The sequence below is a fragment of the Neophocaena asiaeorientalis genome, unplaced genomic scaffold (assembly GCF_003031525.2).
Source record: "Neophocaena asiaeorientalis asiaeorientalis breed wild unplaced genomic scaffold, Neophocaena_asiaeorientalis_V1.1 scaffold282, whole genome shotgun sequence".
Lineage (NCBI taxonomy): Eukaryota > Metazoa > Chordata > Mammalia > Artiodactyla > Phocoenidae > Neophocaena > Neophocaena asiaeorientalis.
The window spans coordinates 238,128-262,948 of record NW_020172595.1 but is presented as its reverse complement, the minus strand read 5'-3'; the positions used below and the strand labels follow the sequence as shown (position 1 = coordinate 262,948).

General features: G+C 49.7%; 1 protein-coding gene across 1 annotated transcript; it reads left to right on the top strand.

The window, feature by feature from the left end:
- Positions 1-12,605: 12,605 nt before the first annotated feature.
- On the top strand, positions 12,606-24,610 carry C2 (complement C2). The gene is made up of 18 exons (XM_024738505.1): positions 12,606-12,936; positions 13,098-13,307; positions 14,558-14,743; positions 16,569-16,742; positions 16,823-16,921; positions 17,115-17,248; positions 18,352-18,490; positions 19,107-19,247; positions 20,073-20,162; positions 22,183-22,323; positions 22,448-22,542; positions 22,639-22,750; positions 22,868-23,033; positions 23,144-23,220; positions 23,362-23,453; positions 23,658-23,784; positions 23,957-24,006; positions 24,157-24,610. Exons 1-18 carry the CDS (start codon positions 12,891-12,893, stop codon positions 24,331-24,333), a joined length of 2,256 nt encoding a protein of 751 aa, XP_024594273.1. The 5' UTR covers positions 12,606-12,890; the 3' UTR covers positions 24,334-24,610.
- The last annotated feature ends 211 nt before the right edge of the window (positions 24,611-24,821 follow it).

Below are 24,821 nucleotides of genomic sequence, written 5' to 3'. Positions count from 1 at the left end.
GCTCGAACCTGTGTCTCCTGCATTGGCAGGCGGATTCTCTGCCACTGCGCCACCAGGGACATACCTAATTTTTAAAAAATTAATTAATTAATTTATTTTTACAGTAGGCCCTTTTTGGTTATCAATTTGATAACACTATGGTTTTTTAAAATTTATTAATTTATTTATTTTTGGCTGCATTGGGTCTTCGTTGCTGCTCGTGGGCTTTCTCTAGTTGCGGCGAGCGGGGTCGTTGCGGTGCGCGGGCTTCTCATTGCGGTGGCTTCTCTTGTCATGGAGCAGGGCTCTAGGTGCACGGGCTTCAGTAGTTGTAGCTCGCAGGCTCTAGAGCACAGGCTCAGTAGCTGTGGCATACCTGCTTAGTTGCTCCGCGGCATGTGAGATCTTCCCGGACCAGGGCTCCAACCTGTGTCCCCTGAATTGGCAGGCGAATTCTTACCAACTGCGCCACCAGGGAAGCCCTGAATTTTTACTAACGCTACCTATTGGGTCAGTGGAGTGGTGCTGGGGGGCTCTGATGGTCATAGTCGCTCGGGGTCCAGATTAAAGGAGGCTCTGTCAGAAGAGGGCGCTGCAGTGTGTCACACTGCATTGGCAATGACCACTTCTGCCAGTAGAAAACAACACATCCGGCTTGTGTTCATGCCTTGTTGGTGAAAGCAAGCTCTGTGGTTATGCCTAACTTCAAGAGTGCTGAGAAATTCATCTACTATGTGCCTGGAAGGCAGAAAATGGCAAGACTGGTGAACAGCTTCAATGACTACCATGGCCGTGTGCAGTGCTGACTAGCTTACATGTCTCTCTCCTTGGGGACACAGAGGGATCCCAAGCATGTCCCAGGGTCCCTGCCCTTGAGCAGTTTGTGCTGCAGCAATGTGGAGAGACCAGTAAATCGATGGATCCTAATTCTCTGTGTTAATGTTACAGTCCAGGGGTGACTGGGGTGTTGGTGGGGGAGCCCATGAAGGAAGAGCAATGGGATATGGGAGAGAAGGATCGGAAAGGGACTGTTTTAGTTTGAGTTCCCTGAAAGCAGAGCCTGAGATAGAGGTGTAGGCAGTCAATTTAGATGATTCCCGAAAGCAGAAGTGAGGGAGTGTGAGAACATGAAGGAGGAAAAGCCAACTTAGGACAGTGACAGCGATTCGATTCCACTGGAACTTTCTGAGGAGAGAAACAGAATGTCTCCAGAAATTGTCCACCTGAAGGACGATGAAAGCAGGAGCATCTATTCCCCCATTTCCGTTCTTCAACTGATTGCAGGTTGACTCTGGGGCTTAGTGCCCCTGCCTTTCCCACTCGTGTGTGCCCCTTGGGCATCGAAGCGCCAGAGAAGGCCCAGGTTGGGATGATTAGCACAAGGTGAAACTGAGCTGCAAAGAACTGCACACCTCAGCCAGTGTGGAAAACAGAGGTGGGCGAGGAGACGCAGGGTACCGGAAGTGGCAGCTACAGGGGCCTGATGTTGCGTGACGGCTTCCTGTCAGTTGCTGTGCTAGGTGCTAATTTAGTACATTTTACCCTCACTTAGTACAGCAGCCTTATGAGGTAGGTTTTGTGGTAATTTATAGAAAGACAGTAGCATGTCATCTGGAGAAGGACAACAGGTGACCCTGGCAGGGTGGTTTTACTTTTCTATGGTCATTTTCCAAAGGGCTTTATGAACTCAGAAAGGGGATTTTTAAAATGTCCGCAGAATGCCTGGTCCCCAGGGAACCGACTCATGATAGTAAAACTCATGAAAGACGTGCGAATGGCTCATTTACTAGTTTCAGTGGTAGATGTAACTTGCAAGATGATTCAATACTTATGTTCCCTGAGTTACATTTATCAGCCATTCATTCGATATTTTCGGCAGTGCCTATCGTGTGCCAGGGTCTTGGTGTCTTGTCTGGTCTTTTTAGTTCTGTGTTTAATCTTAGTCACTTAATGGTAAAAGAGTGTTTAAAAATATTTTATTTTTAACTTTTTATTGTGGAAAATTTCAAACATAACAAAAGTAGGGAGAATAGTATACAGAACTCTCATGTATAGTCACCTGGCTTCAACAATTTTCAACAGCTTGCCAAACTTGCTTCATCTGGCCTCCCCCTCCCACTAGAGAATTTTAAAGCAAATGCCAGACATCGTAACAACTGATGTGTAAATACTGCTGTTTGCACACCTAACATCAAAAGAATTTTAAAACAGTATCACCGTGCAGATGTAATATACAGCATAAGGAATATGGTCAATAATACTGTAATAGCTTTGCATGGGGACAGATGGTTACTAGACTTATCGTGGCTATCATTTCATGCAAATGTTAAATATTTATTTGTATGTGGTACACCTGAAACTAACATAATATTGTATGTCAACTATATTTAAGTTAAAAAAAAGCTCACAGTGTCACCATTGTACTGTAAGGGGTACTCCTACCATTTTGCTATTTCTTTTCTATAGGCTTTCTGACTTTTCGTCCCTCATTTCCTGCATTACTATCTTCTTTTGTGTTTAGTTGATTTTTCATAGTGAACTGTTTAAATTCTCATTTCCTTTTGTGTATATTCTATAGCTATTTTCTTTGTGGTTACCATGGGGATTACTTTTAATATCCTAAAGTTATAATACTCCGATTTGAATTTATACCAGCTTACCTTCAATAACATACAAAACCTCTTTCCTTTCCAACTCTGCCCCCACCCCTTTTGATTGTGGATGCCACAACATTATGAATGTATTTAATACCACTAAGTTGCACACTTAAAAATGGTTAAGATGGGGCTTCCCTGGTGGCGCAGTGGTTGAGAGTCTGCCTGCCGATGCAGGGCACGCTGGTTCGTGCCCCGGTCTGGGAGGACCCCACATGCCGCGGAGCGGCTGGGCTCGTGAGCCATGGCCGCTGAGCCTGCGCGTCCGGAGCCTGTGCTCTGCAACGGGAGAGGCCACAATGGTGAGAGGCCCGTGTACGGCAAAAAAAAAAAAAAAAGGTTAAGATGGTAAATTTTATGTTATGTGTATTTTACCACAATAAAAAAATTTAAAAAATAGATTTGATAATGCTGATATTAAAAAATGTGAGAATTGTATTATGATTGTGTTTTCAAAAAAGTGTCCTTATCTTATAGAGGTACATACTGATGTATATTTACAGGTAAACTGTAATATGATGTCTTGGGTTTGTTTAAAAATAATCCCGGAAGGAGTGGGTGGGTATACAGAGATAAACCAGGATTGTCTGTAGGTTGATGATTGTTGAAGCTGGGTGATAGGTACACTGGAGGTTCATTATATTACTTTCTCTACTTTTGCATATGTTTGAAGTTTTACAAAATAAAACTTGAAAAGTCTGCAGAGAGACTGCATCAGGTTCTCCTGTTAGTAGTCCAGCAGGGTGCTTCTTTTGTTGCCTGGTTACATGTAGGCAGATATTCAAGCTGCTTTTTCCTGTAAAAGGCTTTTACAGGGCTTCCACTGGAGACACAGATTGAGGACACAGAAGGTGCCAACTCCCTCAGAAACCTCCTGCCCGGTTCCAGAGCTTTCTCCTGGCCTCCCTGTGTTTCCCTCTATCTATTTAAACAGGAACTATTCATACCCAACAAAAAGCTCAAAGAATAATAAAGGGAATTTAATGAAAAGTAAATCTCTGGAAATTCCCTGGCTGTCCAGTGGTTAGGGCTCCGCACAGTCACTGCCGGGTTCAATTCCTGGTTGGGGAACTAAGGTCTCACGAGCCATGAGGTGCGACCAAAAAAAAAAAAAAAAAATTCTCTCTGGGGACTTCCCTAGTGGCGCAGTGGTTGGGAGTCCGCCTGCCAATGCAGAGGACACAGGGTCGATCCCTGGTCGGCGAAGATCCCAAATGCCGCGGAGCAACTAAGCCCTTGCGCCACAACTACTGAGCCTGCAGACCACAACTACTGAGCCTGCATGCCACAACTACTGAGCCCACGTGCCACAACTATTGAAGCCTGCGCGCCTAGAGCCCATGCTCCCAATAAGAGAAGCCACTGCAATGAGAAGCCCGCGCACCGCAACGAAGAGTAGCCCCCGCTCATCACAACTAGAGAAAGCCAGCGCACAGCAACAAAGATGCAACGCAGCCAAAAAAACAAAAAAACAAAAACTCTCTCCTTGTCCCACACCCCATTTTCCAGCCCCCAGTTCTCCCCAGAGGCAGCTTTCCTGTCTACTTTCCCATCGAAACTTCCAGAGAAATTTCACACATATAAAGAGCATATATGGCTACATCCTCTTTCTCCCCCCTTTTGCAATCAAGGTGGCATCCCATACACACGGTTTTGAATGTCTACTTAGTTAAAAAGTATATGTTATATTACATATAATACCCTGAGACATTCCACTTCGTACGTACAGATAAGCCTTAAGCTTTCAGAGGCTGCAGAGTTTCCATTTTCCAAACCACAACATACTGTGTGTCAGTCCTCTGGTATGGACGTGGGTTAGTCTCAGACTTTTCCTCTTGGTCACAGTGAATGCTGCAGTGGCTGTCTTTGTACCTCACCCTTCCACACCTGTAGGGGAGAAGATCCTCTCATTTCGTTAGTCCTAATTTAATTCTCAGAGGTACTCTTAAGGGCAGTGTATTCTGCTGTGTGTGATAGGTGACAAAATAGGGTGAGTAAGGTTATGAAACAGCTAATAGATTCTCCAAGCTGAACCTGAGATTGCCGGGCTGCGACCTTTCATCTGAGTCTGGCGGGACAGCAAGGCGTGAATGTCTGTCCTGTTACACTGGAAAGTTCTCTCCCTGTCCCTGGGCAGCACTGCGGGGTGGGGGCAGCAGGCTGCCCATCTTCCAAGCCCAGGGCTGCCCTTTTGGTGGGAGGGACCTGGTATCCAGGGGCGGGAAGAAAACGGATCATCCTCCCCACACTCCAGGATACAGAGGAAAACATTAGAGAGGCATTTGGAACGAAAGGGCAGAGGAACTGCACTTAGGTCTCCCCTGCCACCAAAGCTCAGTCCAGACAAGGGGGGAGGATTGTGGGGTTGATAAGAGAGGAGTCCGGGTGTTATAGCCAGGGGCCATCCCTCCCCTTACCCTTTTCCAGCTGACCCCTGACTACATGGGCCATGATCACCCTCTCACCTGGGCTACACAGGGCTGCCTCCCCGTAGGCGGCAAGAAGTGGGGGAGGAAGGATGACAGGCACCAATGGCACCCCAGGACTGGAAGACCCCAGAGGGGTGGGACGGACATGGGTGAGGCAGGGGCTGTGTTGTGGGCAGACAGGCACACTGGCAGAGCCCAGGCCTAGCTGTTCCCATGGGCTAAGTTTCATCTGAAGGAGATGTGGCCCCTTATAGAGGTCTGGGACAGGTTTTCTGTTTCTTCGGCGGTCCCCTCTCCCCACTTGCTTAATTCTCAGGCATTGCTTGTGCAATGGATGGGTGAGGAGAGGAGGTTTAGGGTCCCGACCTAGAGTCTGACCTTGTAGGGTGGGCTCTGGGCCCAGGGGCCTGGAGGACCCTGGGGATGGGGCAGGGGCCAGGGGCTGGGCGTAACCCTTTTCTGGGTTCTCTAACAGTAGGGTGTGTTAGAAGAGGGTGGGGACTGACCCAAAGTAAATATTTTTATTCAAAAAGAAATGGAAGGAAAAAAAACCAAAAACCTTTTTTTTTTTTTTTTTTTTGCGTTACGCGGGCCTCTCACTGCTGTGTCCTCTCCCATTGTGGAGCACAGGCTCCGGACGCGCAGGCTCAGCGGCCATGGCTCACGGGCCCAGCCGCTCTGCGGCATGTGAGATCTTCCCGGACCGGGGCACGAACCCGCGTCCCCTGCATCGGCAGGTGGACTCTCAACCACTGTGCCACCAGGGAAGCCCCCAAAGACACTTTTGTTGCTGACCTAAAGGAGCTTGGAGTGAGGATAGAGCTGGGGAGGAGGTTTTGGGTATAATCTGGAGTCTAGGGTATAAACATCAGCCTTGACCTTATCCATGGAGCTCATTGTTTCAACAACTCCTGGGATCCTTCCTCTGGAGAGGTTGAGATAAGCACACACATAACTAGAAGGCAGTACAGCCTGTAGACAGGGCCGTAGGAATCTGGAGGACTGAGAGAGCTCCTCGGAAGATGAGGGATTTGAGAAGGATGGAGAAGGTGTTTCAGGAGAAGGGGTCGCAAGAGGCAAGTGCTTAGGGGAGAGAGGGCTGGGGAAGGCGCAGTGCAAGGGAGTGGGGGAGGAAATGGGACTTGAAGGAAGTTTGGGGATCTCAGAAGAGCCATTGCAGAGAAGATGTTAGGAAGAGGCACTAAAGCACAGGAGCTGTGAGTGTAGACTCAGGAGCCATGCTGTCTTGGTTTGAATCCAGCTCTACTACTTAGTACCTGTGTGAACCGGGTGGGGGGGCATTTAATATTTCTATGCCTCAGTTTCCTCATCTGTAAAGTGGGGGTAATGATAAGGTCTGCGTCTTAGGCTTATCTGAAGATTAAGTGAGCTCCTACACGTGAAGGATTTAGAACAGTGTCTGTTAATGTGACACCTTCCTCCCCCAGAAGCAGCCCCGGGACCAGGATTCAAGTGCACACAGTGCATTTGGGAAGCGCTCCCAGGAAACATGGGTAGCGGAGTGGGAAAGTGGGATAGGGAAGGAAGGCAGCCAGTAAAGTGTGTGTTATCAAGCGAACTTACCACTGCCGGTGAGTGGAGATTAGTCCCACTCAGGAACCCTGGAGTCGTGCAAAATATCAGAGTTACTCTGTGGTGGGAGCGAGCAGACTAGGATATTTACATTCCCATTCCACGCGGTCACAGCCTGAGGGCTGCTTTCAGGGAGCCCTAATTCTTTGGCATTTCCAGCTTTCTGTGCACAGGCGGGACAGGACACCGGAGAAAGCCTCAGGCAAAGAGATAGAGATGCTGCTATCGGAAGGCCGAGGCACAACCCAGTGGTGAGGCCCAAGGGATGTGAGTGGGGCAAGGATGGATCCACTACAAACACAGAGAGGCTTGTTGAGTAACACTGAATCCTCAGCAGCAGGCTTTGAGCCAGGCCAGGTCAGCCTAGTTTCCCAAACTGGGGGTTGATCTGGAAATGGGACTCAGCCCTGCAGTTGCCATGGAAGGTTGAGGGTGGCAGATCCTGGGAGGTCAAGTCCATGTCTAAGTGTCCAAACTGGACAAGGAGTAGACTGTGACCCAGCGGAGACTCTACTACAGTAGCTCTGCCTGTCTTAATGACTAACCACTTTTCCTATGAAATTTTCAGCTTCGAGGCGCTGAGCTCCCCATGGGAGTAGAAAGGCATCCTGAGAGGCTATCATGCCATCATTTCCTTTTTCTAACCTGCGAATAGCAGATGAATTGCAGAATGTGGATGTTGCTTTCTTCTCTTTGGAATTGGTCTCCTGGAAGTAAATATTAGAAGCCTTGAACTGATACGAAGAAATTTGGCCAAGAGGGAAGAAGCTGGCAGCAATGGAAGGTCTGTCATTTTAGGCATTACTTACCTTCTTCCTTTCATCTGGAGTGAAAATACAGGTTGCATTTGCCAGGCTTTTTTTTTTGCGGTACGCGGGCCTCTCACTGCTGTGGCCTCTCCCGCTGCGGAGCACAGGCTCCGACGCGCAGGCTCAGCGGCCATGACTCACGGGCCCAGCTGCTCCGCGGCATGTGGGATTTTCCCAGATCTGGGCACGAACCTGCGTACCCTGAATTGGCAGACGGACTCCCAACCACTGCACCACCAGGGAAGCCCATTTGCCAGGCTTTTTAATGGGGCAAAAAAATAGATAAGCCACCTTCACCTAATGGGGGTCTACTGAAAATCTACTTAGGAGCCTAAAGAGGGGAATAAAGATCTAGTGTCTTTAGCCCCAGAGGCTCTCAGGTCATGGCCCTTCCACATTGGACTGGGCCCCATGGAGAACTGGACCAGTGGACCCACTCTGGTGACTCACTTTCCCTTTGTTCACCTTGATTTGCCACCGTGCAATGTGATGCTCCCGTGGACAGTTTCCCATCAAAGTTGACCTCCTCTTGCACATTGCTTGTTGTCTTCCCAAATCCATTCTCTTCTTATATAGTATCAGAGTTCTAGTTGAGCTCGTGATAGACAAACTAGAGACCACCTTTCTCAGCCTCCCCTTTAACCAAGTTTTTTCCAACAGAATATGAGTGGAAGAGTTAAGTGTTAAGAGTTAAGTTAAGTGAAATTCCATATCGTTACTTGCCCCCTGCTTCTTCTTTCATGGCACTTCCTTGGGACTGGAATGCAGACTTGATGGAAACGTGTTTCAACCACACAGACAAGGACAGTTATCAATGGTTATGGCAAAGCCACAAGATGGAAGGAGCCCTGGGGTCCTGAATGTTGCTGACGAGCAGCACTGCCCTTCCAGCCAGGGCCACCGTATCAGCCCTGCCAGCTTACACTGAGGCTCTTCTTTGAGAGAGAAGTAAACTTCTATCTTATTTTCTTTTTAAGATTTTTTTTGATGTGGACCATTTTAATAGTCTTTATTGGATTTGTTACAATATTGCTTCTGTTTTATGTTTTGGTTTTTTGGCCGCGAGGCATGTGGGATCTTAGCTCCCCAACCAGGGATAGAACCCGCACCCCCTGCATTGGAAGGTGAAGTCTTAACCACTGGACAGCCAGGGAAGTCCCCTGTCTTATTTAAGTCACTATATTTTGAGTTCTCTTTACTGCAGCAGTTTATTTGTTTAAAAAAATATTTATTTACTTAGGCTGCACCAGGTCTTAGTTGCAGTATGTGGGATCTTTAGTTGCAGCATGCAGACTCTTAGTTGTGGTATGCATGCGGGATCTAGTTCCCGGACCAGGTATAGAACCCAGGCCCCCTGCATTGGGAGCGCGGAGTCTTACCCACTGGATCACCAGGGAAGTCCCTACTGCAGCAGTTTAGATTATACCCTGATAAACACATGTCTCTGGGTGTTGCCTTTGGCTCCCATGTTGATTTCTGGCTAAGAATATGAGTTGGGTAAAGGTTTGGCTGCTAAAACAAAGGCTAGAATAACAATGGCTTAAATGGTCTGAGCATAAGAATTCCGGGGCATTTATGAGAGCTCTAGAGGACTGGGGAGCAGGGCTTCTGGAACTTTATTGTTTGTCATTATCAACATGACTTCCACCTTGTGGTTTGGGGTGGCTGTTCCAGCTTCCACCAGTCTGTCTGTATTCCAGCTAGCCAGTGGGAAGGGGAGAAGAAAAATTGAGGAGCACACCCCTTTCTCAAGAGTATACTCCATGGGTCCAGCAAAAAACTTGAGAGTTTTACTACTTAAGAAAGAAGGGAGGAACTTCCCCGGCAGTCCAGTGGTTAGGACTTCGCCTTCCAATGTAGGGGATGTGGGTTCGATCCCTGATCAGGGAGCTGGGATCCCACATACCTCGCACCCAAAAAACCAAGACATAAAACAGAAGCAAGGGCTTCCCTGGTGGCGCAGTTGTTGAGAGTCCGCCTGCTGATGTAGAGGACACGGGTTCGTGCCCCGGTCCGGGAAGATCCCACATGCCGTGGAGCGGCTGGGCCCATGAGCCATGGCCACTGAGCCTGCACGTCCAGAGCCTGTGCTCCGCAACGGGAGAGGCCACAACAGTGAGAGGCCTGCATACTGCAAAACAAAACAAAACAAAACAAAAAAACAGAAGCAATATTGTGGCAAATTCAGTAAAGACTTTAGAAGTGGTCCACATCAAAAAAATCTTAAAAAAAAAAAAAAGAAGGGAGAGTGGATTCTGACATGCTCTGCAGAGTTTATTTAACTCAACCAATATTGGGAGAAATTCATGAAAGAAAGGCCCTTTCTTTTCAAGGCAGCTATTAGATATGAGCTGGGCTGATGTATTATTCTGCTTGGACTGCCATTAAAAAAAAAAAAAAGGGACTTCCCTGGTGGTTCAGTGGTTAAAAATCTGCCTGCCAATGCAGGGGACATGGGTTCAAGCCCTGGTCCAGGAAGATCCCACGTGCCGTGGAGCAACTAAGCTCGTGCGCCACAACTACTGAGCCTGCCTTCTAGAGCCCGTGAGCCACAACTACCGAGCCCGTGAGCCACAACTACCGAGCCTGCGTGCCACAACTACTGAAGTCCGTGTGCCTAGAGCCCATGCTCCACAACGAGAGAAGCCACTGAAATGAGAAGCCCACACACCACGACAAAGAGCAGCTCCCGCTCACCACAACTAGAGAAAACCTGCGCGCAGCAACGAAGACCCAGCGCAGCCAAAAATAAATAAATAAATTAATTAATTAAAAAAACACACCACAGACTGGGTGGCTTAAACAGAAATTTATCTTCTCATAGTTCTGGAGACTGGAAGGAGGAGATCAAGGTCAGTTTCTGGTAAGAGCTCTCTTCCTGGCATGTAGGCAATTCTCTGCGTGGGGGCAGGCGGGATATTATGTGTGTGGAGAGAGAGAGGGACAGGAAAGGAGGAAGGGAGAGAGGAAGAAAGAGGGAGGGAGAGAAATCTCTCTGGTATGTCTTAAAGGATACTTAGCCTGTTAGATCAGGACCCCACCCTTATGACCTCATTTAAGGTTAATTACCCCTTTACAGGCTGTGCTATCTCCAAATATAGTCACATTGGGGGTTAGGTGTTCAACATACAAATTTGGTGGGGGATACAATTCAGTCCATAGCAGCAGCTTTAAGAGGCACCCAAAATTCAGTGGTTTAAGTATTCAGTCAGGTGAGGATTCATTATGTCTTGATGACAGCCCCCCAATCTTGGTTGCCATAGTGCCTTGCAAAATATGGCTATAAATCTCTCCTATTCTGGTGCGCATGCCTCTTTGCAATGTGACTCTGCCACTCCTCCCATCAGGAGGTAGTTTCCCCTAACCTTAAATCTGGGCTGTGACCAATAGGACATGGTGGAAGTGATGTCATGTGACTTCTGAGGGCAGGCCTCAAGAGACCTTGCAGCTTATGCTCTGGATTTCTTAGAATGCTGTCCTGAGACTGCCATGCTGCGAGGGGCTATGGGTGATAGACCATGGGTCCTCCTGTTCCCACTGAACTCAGCCCTCCGCTGACTGTAGCTGCGTGGGTGAGCCCAGCCCAGAACTGCCTGGCCAACCCACAGAATCATGAGAAAGAATAAATCATCCTTTTAAGCCCCTAAATTTGGGGTGGTATTTTTTTTTTCCTACAGCAGTGGTAATGCAGTGGATTAAAACAACAAAGGTTTATTTTTTGCTCACATTGCATACCTGCTAAGGGTCAGCAAAGGTTCTGCTTTTGGCATCACTCAGGGCTGATAGAGCAGCCACCATCTCAAACGTGCCATAAAGAGGGAAAGAGAGCACGAGGAAGACTGCATTGGCTCATAAAGCTTCCATCTAGAAGTAGTCCATGTCACTTACAGTCACATTTCATTGGCCAAAGCAAGTGGATGGGGAAGTTCAAACCTACTATGTGATTGAAAGGAGATGAAGCCAGAACGTCTCTAATACTCACCGCTCTGAAGGTAGTTTATTTCTCTCTTGTAAAAATCCGAGCAGGTGGGCAGGGCTGGTATGACATCAACACAGTATCAGGGACCCAGGCTCCTCTGTCTCTTTGCTCTATCATCTCCAGGATATTGCTCTTGAGTCACCATCAGATTTATATTCCAGCCCATGGGAGTGTGTGGGGGGGGATGTTACTTTACTTACCTTACTTGTAAGTTACACACATCAGTTCTACTCACATTCTATTGGCCAGAGTCTTGTCACCTGGCCATTAGCTGCAAGGGAAGCTGGAAAATGTAGTCTTTATCTGGGTGACTGTGTGTTCTGCTAAACATCTCTTACTGTAGAAGGAGGGAGAACAGATACTGGGTGCAAGGGAGGCACCAGCAGCTCAGTCGCAGAGGCAGCTTTGGGACCCCCAACACCAGGGGTGTCATGGTCTTCCTGCATTCAGTCGATTCTGTCCAAGGAACTGACTTTGTGTATGTCCACCTTGTGTATGTGCGTTTCTGAGAAGTTATTTGTAAATCAAAAGAGTTTTCATAAACGTAACTGATCACTTCAGAGACGTTTCATCTTCATCTTTGATTGATCTTATTTACTTACACCCCACATTGTTTGACAAATATTAAAGAGACTTCTGTGGGATGGGGAGGCTAACACACTAGCTTAGAGTTTCTTTGCTTTCTGCATTTCATACAAAAGGCCAGTTGTAATTTAAAGGCACATCCCAATTCCAAAAATACTTTCATTCCTTTGAATCACCAACCCCAGATTTATTTATTTTATAAGTTGGAGATTTTATCTACTGGACTTCCCGTAAAAACATTCTCAATATTTTTCCCAGTCTCTAAAACTAAGTGTTGATTTCATTTTTCTCCCTAGATTCTCTCTGCGGAAGGACTGCAGGGAAGAAAAAGATGGTGAATCCGCCTAAGTATCAAGAATTTCTAAGAATTTCTAGTTTAATCCCTTGGGAGTTTATGTTCAAGAAGACAGTACTACTCTAGACTCTGAGGAAGTAAAATCCACTTGGGAAAACCCAAAAGAAAACTGAAACTTTACTTAAATAAAACGTTTTGCAATATCTCGGTTGGTTTGTGGGTTTGTGTGCTTTAGACTCTTCATGTGAGAGCATGCGTGCACTTGTGTCTGTGAGACGGTGGAAGTGGGGAGCAGTGTACAGAGCCTGTGGTGCAGATCAACTGACTCTATGGATGTGTCAGGATTAGGGAGACAGACCGGAAGTTTCACGCCCTCAGCTCAGTCCCCAATCCCTGATTATTTTTTCCCCTAATGAGAGAACGTGCCCCCTACCTTCTGCCACTCCCTAGTTTTCTTTCTCTGGCAGCAGACAAAGCAGCTGCTGAGCCAGCTCTGGTTTTCGGGAAGTCAGATGACCTTTTCCCTCTCCCGGCTCTCTGCCTGTCCGTGCCCCTAAGGTAGACACCATGGACCCACTGATGGCCGTCCTTTGCCTGCTGCCCCTGTACCCAGGTAGGAGCAGGGGAGGGGGGATGCTGGGGTCCTGTGGGGCAAGGCCAGTGCTACCCAGATTGAGTTTCCATGTGTGAAATGGACTGTCTCTTCTGCTCTCCTTTTCTTATCCGTGCCTTCCTTCTTTTCTTCATTTCTGTGTCGTGTCCCCATGCCCACAGGCTTGGCTACGACCACTCCCTCCTGCCCTCAGAACGTGAATATCTCTGGGGGCAATTTCACCCTCAGCAACGGCTGGGCCCCTGGGAGTATCCTCACCTACTCCTGCCCCCTGGGCTTTTACCCGTACCCGGTGGCGACAAGCCTGTGCAAGAGCAACGGACGGTGGCAGTTCCCGAGATCCACCCAGTGGACAAAGGCGGTCTGCAAACGTGAGGCTTCCCACCAGCGGCCACCCCAGGACTTCTATTTAGTTTAATCAGGGTGGGGCTTAATATGACTAGATGGGGTGGCAAAGCTTCTTTTCCACAGGGCTTTTCAAAATAGTGGGAAAATGTCAACTGCCCAATAGCAAGGCACCGGAGGCAGGCTCTGATGTAGATTGTGGGGTACCAAAGCCAGGGATGATTTTTTAAAAAATAAGTTTATTTATTTTTGACTGAGTCGTGTCTTAGTTGCTGCCCACGGGCTTTCTCTAGTCGCGGTGAGTGGGGTCTGCTCTTCGTTGCGGTGCGCGGGTTTCTCACTGTGGTGGCTTGTTGCAGAGCATGGGCTCTAGGTGCACGGGCTTCGGTAGTTGTGGCACGCGGGCTCAGTAATTGTAGCTCGCGGGCTCTAGAGCACAGGCTCAGTAGTTGTGGTTCACGGGCTTAGTTGCTCTGTGGCATGTGGGATCTTCCCAGACCGGGGATGGAACACGTGTCCCCTGCACTGGCAGGCGAACTCTTTTTTTTTTTTAAATAAATTTACTTATTTATTTATTTAATTTTGGCTGCATTGGATCTTAGTTGCTACACGCGGGCTTTCCTCTAGTTGCAGCGAGCGGGGGCTATTCTTCTTTGTGGTGCGCGGGCTTCTCATTGCAGTGGCTTCTCTTGTGGCAGGGCACAGGCTATAGGCACACGGGCTTCAGTAGATGCGGCTCGCGGGCTCCAGAGCACAGGCTCAGTAGTTGTGACACATGGGCTTAGTTGATCCGTGGTATGCGGGATCTTCCCGGACCAGGGCTTGAACCCCTGTCCCCTGCATTGGCAGGCGGATTCTCAACCACTGTGCCACCAGGGAAGCCCAGGGATGATTGTTAGAATACTGAACAATTAACTGCACAGTACTGACCATTCGGGATGGATGCTGAATGGTCCTGGCATCCCCTGTTGTACCAGGAGTCACCCCTCTAGTTATCCACTCATGGGACGTCTGAGGACCCCAGGGGAGGGGCTGGGGTGGACATGGCCCTCAGGGGGCTGAGAGAAGTGGCTGTTTCTCAATCTATTAGGTTGAACTGTGTGAAATTGCCAATATTCTACCAACTGCCCAAAGTAGCAATTTCACAGGCATCAACCTAACGTTTTGACAACCAGCTGGCTCTACCCATGCATCCAAGCTGAACTTCACCCAGTTAGTGTCCAGCCCAGCTGTTATCCCTCCATCCTTATATTCTCATGCCCTTCTCTCCCTCCAGCTGTTCGCTGTCCAGCCCCTGTTACCTTTGAGAACGGCGTATACACACCACGGCTGGGGTCCCACCCTGTGGGCGGCAACCTGAGCTTCGAGTGTGAGGATGGCTTCACACTGCGGGGCTCGCCGGTGCGGCACTGTCGCCCCAATGGCATGTGGGATGGGGAGACAGCTGTGTGTGACAACGGCGGTGAGTGCCCTGACAGATGGCTGCATGGGGGCAGGGGTCTCCCAGGAGCCCTGGAACCAGATATGTGTTTAGGGAGCTTCTGTGGGGACAGGGCCTGGTGTTTCTGGTGCCAAAATCATATTCCTAGATTTTGGTCAGTTGAGGTCTATAATGACACATCTCTGGCCTGTGGGGATCCTGGCTCAAGGAAGTTGGTGCTAAGCTTCAGATCCAACACAAAGGCTCCAAATACTCTGTCCAGCTTTTCCAAATGCCTCAAAACCAGATTGGTATTTGGGCGCCCTGGGCTATTGTAGGGAAGATATGATGAAGGGAATCAAGTGTCGCGCTTAGGTGCCTTGCCTCAGCAGCAAGTTTGGGTTCCAAGCCTGGCTCTGATTTTGACAGCCTTTGGGCAGGTTATTTAACCTTTCTGTGCCTCAGTTTTCACATCTGTAAAATGGGGATGGTAAGAGTACTGACTGCATGGGGTTGCCGTGTGGATCAAGTGAGTTGCATCTGGAACAGCCCCTGGAATGTACTAAGCGCCACATATACTTTTGTCATGGTCATTACTGCCCCTGTGAAAGATGGGGGGGGCTCTGCTTGACAGAAGTGGGGTTCCTGGGATTCCCTGGAGCCACATTGGCCTGTGGGCTTTGGAAGCTTCCTGGATCACAGTTCTAAATACACAATACAGAAGGTTCAGAGTCCACGAGATGGCAGGACCGTACCCTCACCTGGTGCCCAGCTGTTGGCTCCATATTTACGTCCTTGATTCTTTGACAATAGCCATTTATTCAAACATAAATATAATTCATTTGAAAATTGAGGTTTAAACTACCTAAAGCATACAAATCTTAAGTATTCAGCTTGATGAACTTTTATACCCACAAGTATCCTTTTACGTGTATCCACCCACGTAATCACCACCCAAGACCGAGGGTCCATTATATCAGGAGGTTGCCTCCTGTCCCCTCCCACAAGGTAACCACTCTTCGGACTTCTGTCTCCACAGATTCGTTTAGCTTATTCTTACACCTCGTAGAAGTGGAATCATACAGAATGTGCTCTTTCGCATCTGTCTTCCCTTATTCAGCATTCTGCCTGTGAGATGTATCCATGTTTTCCTGTGTATCAGCAGTTTGTTATTTTTCATTGCTTTGTAGTTCCATTTCATATTACAGTTTATCTATGCATTCTCCTGTTGATGGGTATTTGGGTTATTTCCGGTCTTTGGTTATTGTAAGTAAAACTCTATGAACATCCTTATGTGTGATTGGATGCACTAGACACATTTCTCTTGAGCACATTATCTAGGAGTGGAATTACTGGGTCACACGTTGGCATATGTTTTCTTTCAGAAGAGGCTGCAAACAGCTTCCTGATTGACACTCCAGCAATTTAACAGTTCTGGTTGTCCCACATCGTCTCTGACACTTGGAATTACCCATCTTTTTAGTTTTAGCCATTCTGGTGGGTGTGTGGTGATGTCTCATTGTTTGCTGATATTCTCTGTGGAGAGGTAGGGCTCCTTCCCTGAGGAAGCCAGCATCTTCCCTGAGGCTCTGGGATGGATACAGGCAGAGTCCCTGGGTTGGGATTGGTATGCTTTAGCTGGAAACTGGGCCACTGAGTTCTAAACCTTTTTCCCTACTTCAGGTTTTCTATCCACACACCTGGGAGGCACAGCTGTGGTGTCTCCCAAGGGAGGGGCCAAGGGACCCGCAGAGGCTCTGAGGGTCTGTAGAGGAGGAAAAGCCTGGCGGGAAAAGGTGTCCGAGCAGCACCCAGAGGCTGAGGAGGCGGGTCCCTGCTCATTTCCATCTTCCTTTGCTCCTCACAGCCAGCCACTGCCCCAACCCGGGCATTGCCGTGGGTGCAGTGCGGACGGGATCTCGCTTCGGCCTCGGCGACAAGGTCAGCTACCGCTGCTCCTCGAATCTGGTGCTGACGGGGTCTGTGGAGCGAGAGTGCCAGGATGAAGGGGTCTGGAGTGGGATGGAGCCCATCTGCCGCCGTGAGTAGCTGCTCTGACCCTCCTGAGACTCCTGGGCCCCCACCCCTGGCCACAGCTGACCCCGGTGGCTCTCCCCACAGAGCCCTACTCTTACGACTTTCCCGAGGATGTGGCCCCTGCCCTGGGCACCTCCTTGTCCCACCTACTTGGAACCACCAATCCCACCCAGAAGAAGAAGCGTGAGTGCTTGAAGTGGGGGTGGCAGGGTGCTGGGCGGGTGCAGAGAAGGGGCAAGCTTCCGAGGGGCCAGGAGCCTCCGGTGGGCTCAGCGGGGCTGAGCTGACTGGAGGGGAGGTAGAGGGGCCTGATTGCCTTGGCAAGAGAGTGGGTAGGAGGTGGAGTCTGAATCTTCCCCTTCCACATTTCTTCCAGAAAACGTGGGCCGCAAAATACAAATCCAGCGCTCGGGTCACCTGAACCTCTACGTGCTCCTGGACGCATCTCAGAGTGTGGAGGAAGAGGACTTTGAAATCTTCAAGAAGAGCGCCTCCCACCTGGTGGACAGGGTCAGGAAATAGGAGTTCACACATACCAGCAGCCTTCCTGCACTCACGGTCTTTGTCTCCTTCCCTTCCTCAGAATCCCACTCACAGCCCACCTCCTCCAAGAAGTCTTCCCAGATTACACACATGCCATGCAGGAATCACGGATTTAATTTAGAGGATCCTATTTTTCATTCCACAAACACTGTTGGGGTAGCTACTCTATGTCAGGCACTGTTCTGGGTGTGGGGGGACCTCAAAGATGAACAAGGCTGAGACCCCACTTTCCAGGAATTCATCATCTAGAACAGTGGTCTTCACAGAGGGGTACCCCAAATAAGCTTCTGGCGTGTGGCAGGAAAATACTGGTATCCATGGTGAATGATTGTAATTTAACTTAAATTAAGAACTTAATAATTTCCTTTTAAAATTTCAATATTTTCTATATGTTTTAAAATGTGTATAATATATTTAAATAGTGATACACTTTATAAGTATGAGTATACTTTATAAATACATATACCTATATTGAGGTACGTGCTCAGAATGTTTCGACTGACGAGGTGCATGAACGGAAGAGTTTGGAAACACTTGGTTCAGATTCCTTGCCAGGACTCTGCTTGGTAGTTATGCTTTTCACAATAGTCTGTGTAGATATATGTTTTCCCTCCCAGCTACGTTTGAAAGAAGGCAGCTTTTGTGCTCCTTATTGTCTCTCTTAAGACGTAAAGTTAAGTAACTCACTAAGCTGTGAGGCTGCAAAACTCGACAGACAAGTGCCGTTATGTTTGAATTCTACCTCCACCTCTTACCAGGGGTGTGATCTGGGGCAAGGTAAACAAGCCTCAGCTTCCTCATCTGTATAATGGGGGCCATCACGACCCTTCACAGCATTGAGGTGACGATTAAATGAAGAGTGAGCCAGTCAAAGAGAGGAGAGGACCAACAAATGTCACTTTCCTGGCTTCTTCAAGCAACCGTTTCCCAGGAAGGGACTCTCCAAGGGCCTTGCATCCGTCAGTCTCTGTCCAGGATCTCTGCCTCCTCAAGGGCCTTTTGCTGGCTCCCTTACCAACTCCCCTTTGGTTTGGGAGCCTTTCACACTACCTCTCATTTGCCCTTCACAGATCTTCAGCTTTGAGATCAAGGTTAGTGTCGCCATCATCACTTTTGCATCAAAGCCCAAAGTCATCATGTCTGTCCTGGACAGCAAATCCAAGGATGTGACTGAAGTGGTCCACAGTCTGGAAAACGCCCACTATAAAGGTATGATGTCATCAAATGAAGGTGATGGAAGTGGGGGCAGGGGATGAGCTCTCTGTGCCTGCAGAGATACTGGACAAGTTTGAGAGAGAGTGGGGCTTCTTGGTGGCACTCAAGTCCCAGGGCTCTGGGACTAAGGTTCCTTAGGTGCGGTGGCTTCCAAGTCAGGTTCATGGTCGGGGAGTCCCAGCTCCTACCAGCTCCGGGCTTCCTCGCACGTGCTACGTGTCCAGATGCATCATGCAGGTCTTTGGCTTCTCCCTGATGCCAGAACAACATGGTCTGGTTTTCATAGTCTCCTCATGTCATTAGGAAACTACCTGGGTGGTAGGTAGCAGATGGCTGAAACAACCCACTTTCTTTGGAAACCCCATCTTTGAATCTTGGGACTTTAGGATGGCCTTCAGTGGGGTTATGCAATGAGCATTTCTAAAGGGAAAGGCTTTTAATGTCTGAATGGGCAATGATGCCAAATCTCTAACTAGATGTCAAAAGTCTGTGTTTATCAAATCTATTGATAAATGCATTTCCAGTGTTTGGGGAAAATAGAGTGACTCCCTTCTCCCAGGTGGTAGGTGGGAAGTTTCTTAAGAGAGCTTTTCGTCTTCACATATTCCAGACCATGAAAACGGAACCGGGACCAACATCTACGAGGCCCTAAATTCTGTCTATATCATGATGAATAACCAAATGCGACGGCTCAGTATGAACACGGCGGCCTGGCAGGAAATCCGACATGCCATCATCCTTCTGACCGATGGTGGGTATCGTCGTCTCTGTGAATGAGTCTGGCATAGTGGAAGGAGAAGCAATGTGGGGTCAGAGACCTGCACTCTAGTTCTCCCCTTGCCACTTAGGGCCTTGGTTTCTTATTTATAAAGTAGAAATAGTGTCGATGATGACGGTAATGACAACCGCAACAATTACTGATAATGGAAGCTGCCCTCCTTTCCGTACACAGTTTTGTTGTTGTTGTTTATTTTTAAAAATTTTTTTGGCCGCAATGCACGGCATGTGGGATCTTAGTTCCTTGACCAGTGATTGAACCCTCGCCCCCTGCAGTGGAAGCACGGAGTCTCAACCACTGGTCTGCCAGGGAAGTCCCCTTACACAGTTTTTATGAAGAGCAATTTAAGTACTTTGTGTAAAAGTGCTTTATGATTATAAGTGTTAGTTATTGTTATTACCTGGGAGGTCACATAGAGGGAGCTGGATGGGGAGGCGTGGCTCTGGACCAGTGATGTTGAAGTCCACCGATGGAAGGGCAGACTGGCTAGTGGATCTGGGCTCTGCCATTTATCTCTTGATTTTGTCCAAATTACATGGCTCCTCTATAAATCAGATTTCTTGTCTATAAAATGAGTAGACCCACACTTACTGGGGCTTCATGAAAATCAAATGAGATAAAGTGTAGGATGCCCCTGGCCCAGTGCTAAAGAACTTCTGTAAATAATGTATCTTGAAACTCAAGTAGGGAGGGTAGGTGTTGAGGTTCCCAGGATGAATCCTTCCCCTCTCTTCCAGGGCTGGGGGGGAATCGTGATACATCACCCAGATGGACAATTCTTTTCCTTCCTTGTTCTAGGAAAGTCCAACATGGGTGGCTCTCCCAAGGTGGCTGTTGACAATATCAAGGAGGTCTTGAACATCAACCAGAAGAGGAAAGACTATCTGGGTGAGCCTCCGCCCCCGCCCCATCTGTGCTGCCCTGCAGGGGGGCCCAGGGCCCACAGCCAGGGGTTCTAGCATCTTGGCTGTATTTCTATCGAGACCCCAGGCTGTGTTGTTCTGCATGAAGGCAGCCGAGTGTCACACTGAAGAGTAGTCAAACTGCCCGTGGTTTCAAACTTGGGTTCATCTTTGATTGGCTGTGGCCATGGGTTGTTTCTTTACTTGTCAGGATATAGTACAAGGACCTACCTCACTGGCCGATAAGGGCAAATGCTCAAACATTGCCTGGCACAGACAAACACAGTGTGCGGTGGCGGCCACCACCATCGTCATCGTCATCGTTTTCATTCACCATCTGATGTTCCACAAACCTCTCCAGGAAGAAAAGGCCTGGATTCCTTATAGGGGCTGTTCCTGGCCTTTCTTCCCTTGGCAGTGCAGATAACTAAGGCTCTGGAAGTTGCAGTCTCTGAAAGAACAGCTCCTCTAATTCAGACTAAACAAAAATTGCACTGACCTTTGACCAGAAAAGAACTTCAAAGAGAAATCCTCCAGATAAGGGAGGGCAGCTGGTTTTGAGGCCCCAAGTTTTACTTTCCCCTGGGTCCTCTCATTTCTGTTCATGCCACCCACTTCACCTGCCCCTCGGAGGTAAGCGTATTCCTCTTGAAAACCCTGGCCCAAGGAAGGCAAATCACAAACTCCACTCCCTAACTCCTTAGCATCACTGGGCCAGAGTTAAATGCTTGAACGCACCTCATGAAAAAGAGGCAGGAACTGCAGGGAAATAGAGAAAACACGTGGGGCGTGATAACTGTCCAGTTCCTATCATAACTGCAAAAAAGGCCCATGAGGGGTACAAAGGGTGGGAGAAGACCAGACTCTATGGTCCACCCCAGGGCAGTTCTGACTCGCACCCACGCTGGCTCAGAGGCTGGTGTGGATGGCTGTGTGGGCCCAGGTTCTCCTGCGGGAAGAGATGCCTCCAGGGTCCTCTCCTAGAGCCGACATTTTGCAGAGGAAGACCAGATCTGAAGTTTTGCCTCCATGCTACATCATGAGTTCTTTTTTTTTTTTTTTTCTGGTGTGTGGGCCTCTCACTGTTGCGGCCCCTCCCATCGAGGAGCACAGGCTCCGGACACGCAGGCTCAGCAGCCATGGCTCACAGGCCCAGCTGCTCCGCGGCATGTGGGATCTTCCCGGACCGGGGCACGAACCCGTGTCCCCTGCATCGGCAGGCGGATTCTTAACCACAGCACCACCAGGGGAGTCCCGGATCACTCAGTCTTTGCCTCTGTCTTCACGTCACTTTCTTTCCTGAGTGTATCTCTGTGTTGTCACATGGTTTTCTCTCTCTCTGTGTTTGTGTCCAGATTCCTCTATTGTTATAAAGGCATCAGATTATCACCCCTCCCCACCCCTGCCTCCATCCAGCATGACCTCATTTTAACTGATTATATCCACGAAGACACTATATCCAAACAAGGGCATATTCACAGGTCCTGGGGGTTAGGACTTGAACATATCTTTTGGGGAGACACAATTCTACCCACACTAGGCATTAAACAAAATAAATAAGGAAACCATATGGCACGGTAGATAGTGACACGTGCTAAGGTATAAAATGAAGCAGGGAAGGAATCGAAGTGTCTGGGGCATTGCAGTTTTACACAAGGAGGCCAGGGAAGGCCTCCCTGTGATGGTGACATTTGAGTCGAAACTTAAAAAGGTAAGAAAGTGAGGCATGTAGAAGTCTGGGAGGAGGAGTGAACCAGGCAGAGACACAGTTCATACAAAGGGCCTGAGGTGGGAGTGTGCCTGTCAGTTTGAGGAACTTCAAGGAGGCCACGTGGCTGGAAGAGAGTGAAGGGGGAGGAGTGGTAGGAAATGAGGTAGGTCGTGGGGGGAGGGAGGGGCATCCCGCTCATGTAGGGCTTTGTAGGATGCAGCGAGTTCGGAATTACAGTCTTCTGTCACGGGGTAGCCCCTCAGCCACAAGATTCTGGTGATTTCCTCCCCATCAGACATCTATGCCATTGGCGTGGGCAACCTGGATGTGGACTGGAGAGAACTGAATGAGCTGGGGTCCAAGAAGGATGGCGAGAGGCATGCCTTCATTCTGAAGGACGTGGAGGCTCTGAGCCAGGTCTTTGAGCACATGCTGGGTGAGTGTGCTTTGCTCTCTCCAGAGCGGTGTGGCCAGTGTGGAGCTGGCCAAGGGTCCATGCTGGCACCTGCTCGCGGTGCCCGGCACCAGCCTCCTTCACCATCTGCTCCTCACGCCCACAGATGTCTCCCAGCTCATGGACACCATCTGTGGGGTAGGGAACATGTCTGCCAATGCCTCTGCCCAGGAGAGGACACCCTGGCATGTCACTATTAAGGTACCAGGAAGGAGGGATGGGGCTTGGATCCCAGAGGTGACAGCGGCCATGAGCCAGAGACACAGCAGTCCCTGAAGATCACCTGTTCCCCTGCAGCCCAAGAGCCAGGAGACCTGCCGAGGGGCCCTCATCTCGGACCAGTGGGTCCTGACAGCTGCTCACTGCCTCCGCAACGCCGAGGCCCACCCCCTGTGGAGGGTCAGCGTGGGTAAGGAAGGGCCTGCACCCGCTTCCCAACCCCGTGGGCAGAGCTCCCACCCCTTGTCCCTAGCCTCTGGCCCCTTCAGCAGCCCTGGTCCAGCCTAATCTGCCACATTGTTTCCAGGGGATCCCAACTCCCAGTGGGGCAAAGAATTCCAAGTTGAGAAGGCGGTGATCTCCTCAGGGTTCAATGTCTTTGCCAAGAAGAATCAGGGAATCCCGGAGTTCTACGGCGATGACATCGCTCTTCTAAAGCTGGCCCAGAAAGTGAAGATGTCCACCCACGCCAGGTGCCGGAGTCTGGGATGGGAGGGTGCCCTCTGGGCGAGAAGTGCTCTGGGGAGTGCTGGAGGAGGGGACACCAAGGACGGGCCTCTGTGACCCTTGTCCTTCTCCTCAGGCCTATCTGCCTTCCCTGCACGGTGGGGGCCAATCTGGCTCTGCGGAGACTGCCAGGCAGCACCTGCAGAGACCACGGTGAGCGCTGGGCTTAGGGTGCATGAAGAACTGGGATCAGGGCTTGGGGGTTGATGACGTGGGCTGTGCTGCAGTTCCCAAGTCGGGAGTCTGGACGCTAGGTAAAGGGACCAGTACTGACATCCTTTTCCTTGACTGTAGAGAGTGAACTTCTGAACAAACGGAGCATTCCTGCTCATTTTGTGGCTTTGAATGGGAACAAGCTGAACGTTAACCTCAAGACAGGGTCGGAGGTGAGGGTCTCGGGTCCAGTATGCTGTGGGCGGATGGGATCCCCCTGTGGCAACTCCCTGAACGTCTCTCTTCATCCCCTAGCTCTGAGTGCTTTCTCCATCTGACTCCAAGTCACCCCTCCTCCAGGCCTAGCTGCACTTCCAGGTGTCCCCCGGGCCTGCCTGCTCACTCCATCCTTCTGTCCTATTCCACCCCTACTGCAGTGGACAAACTGTGTCAAGGCTGTCTCCCAAGACAAAACCACATTCCCCAACTTGACAGATGTCAGAGAGGTGGTGACAGACCAGTTCCTATGCAGTGGGATGCAGGGGGATGACAATCCCTGCAAGGGTGAGCTCCCTCCCCCCACTTCTCATCCCCAGTCCCCACCCTGGAGTCTGGATTCCTGAGGGGAAGGCCACCTGTGTCCCTCTGGCCAGCTCGCATGCCAGGACACCGGTGTACCACCCTGATGCGGCGATGAGAGTCAGGATGACAGTCTCTTGTCCCTCCTTTCTGGCAGGAGAATCTGGGGGAGCAGTTTTCCTTGAGCGGAGGTTCAGGTTTTTTCAGGTGAGGAGAGAGGGGGGAAGCTCGCAGGACTGGAGTTACAGGATCTTGGCCTTGAGGAGGCACGAGGCAGGCCTTCGAAGGAACTAAGGAGGTTGGGGCTTGGGGCTGGGACCAGGGCAGCGTCCCCACCCCAACCTCTCCTTCTTTCAGGTGGGCCTGGTGAGCTGGGGTCTCTACAACCCCTGTGGCAGCTCTGATAAGAACTCTCGCAAAATCGCGCCCCGTGGCAGGGTGCCACCGCCACGAGATTTCCACATCAATCTCTTCCACATGCAGCCCTGGCTGAGACAGCACCTGGAGGGTGTCCTGAACTTTTTGCCCCTCTGATCACTGCCACTGAGCCCTTTGCTGTCCCGCCAGGACCAGCCATCTCTCCCGTCTCCTACCACCGAACGTCCACCCTCAGCCTCCATGACCCATCCGCACGCCTTGCTCTGAGCGCATGCCTGCTTCCAGGATCCCGAAGCAGCAGCACATCCACGCTGGGGAAGCCCTGGCGCTCCTGCCAGTGCGGACCCCACCCTCTGCTTTACTTGCCTCACTCTCCTTCCGCTTTCACAGGGAATTACCTGGCTATGAAATTAATAAAAATCAATGATTTCCACATCTGTCTGTGCCTCTGCCTGGGGGCTGGCCTGGGGGGAGAGAAAGGCCAGAATGATTCCAGGAACGGCAAGAAGGCAGGTCAGAGACCCTGCTGGACAAACAATGGCTGGACTCTGCTCCATAACAGAGTCCACAGGGGAGCCAGTGAGGGCCTTATATCTAGTCCCCAAGGGGGAGGTCTGGGCTTGTTGGGGAGGAACTGGAGCTGA

Coding starts and splice junctions, on each gene's coding strand:
- C2 (XM_024738505.1), top strand. CDS start 12,891: ATGGACCCACTGATGGCCGTCCTTTGCCTGCTGCCCCTGTACCCAG. Junction 16,922..17,114: donor TCCCACCCAGAAGAAGAAGC/GTGAGTGCTTGA, acceptor CATTTCTTCCAG/AAAACGTGGGCCGCAAAATA. Junction 22,751..22,867: donor CCTGTGGAGGGTCAGCGTGG/GTAAGGAAGGGC, acceptor CATTGTTTCCAG/GGGATCCCAACTCCCAGTGG.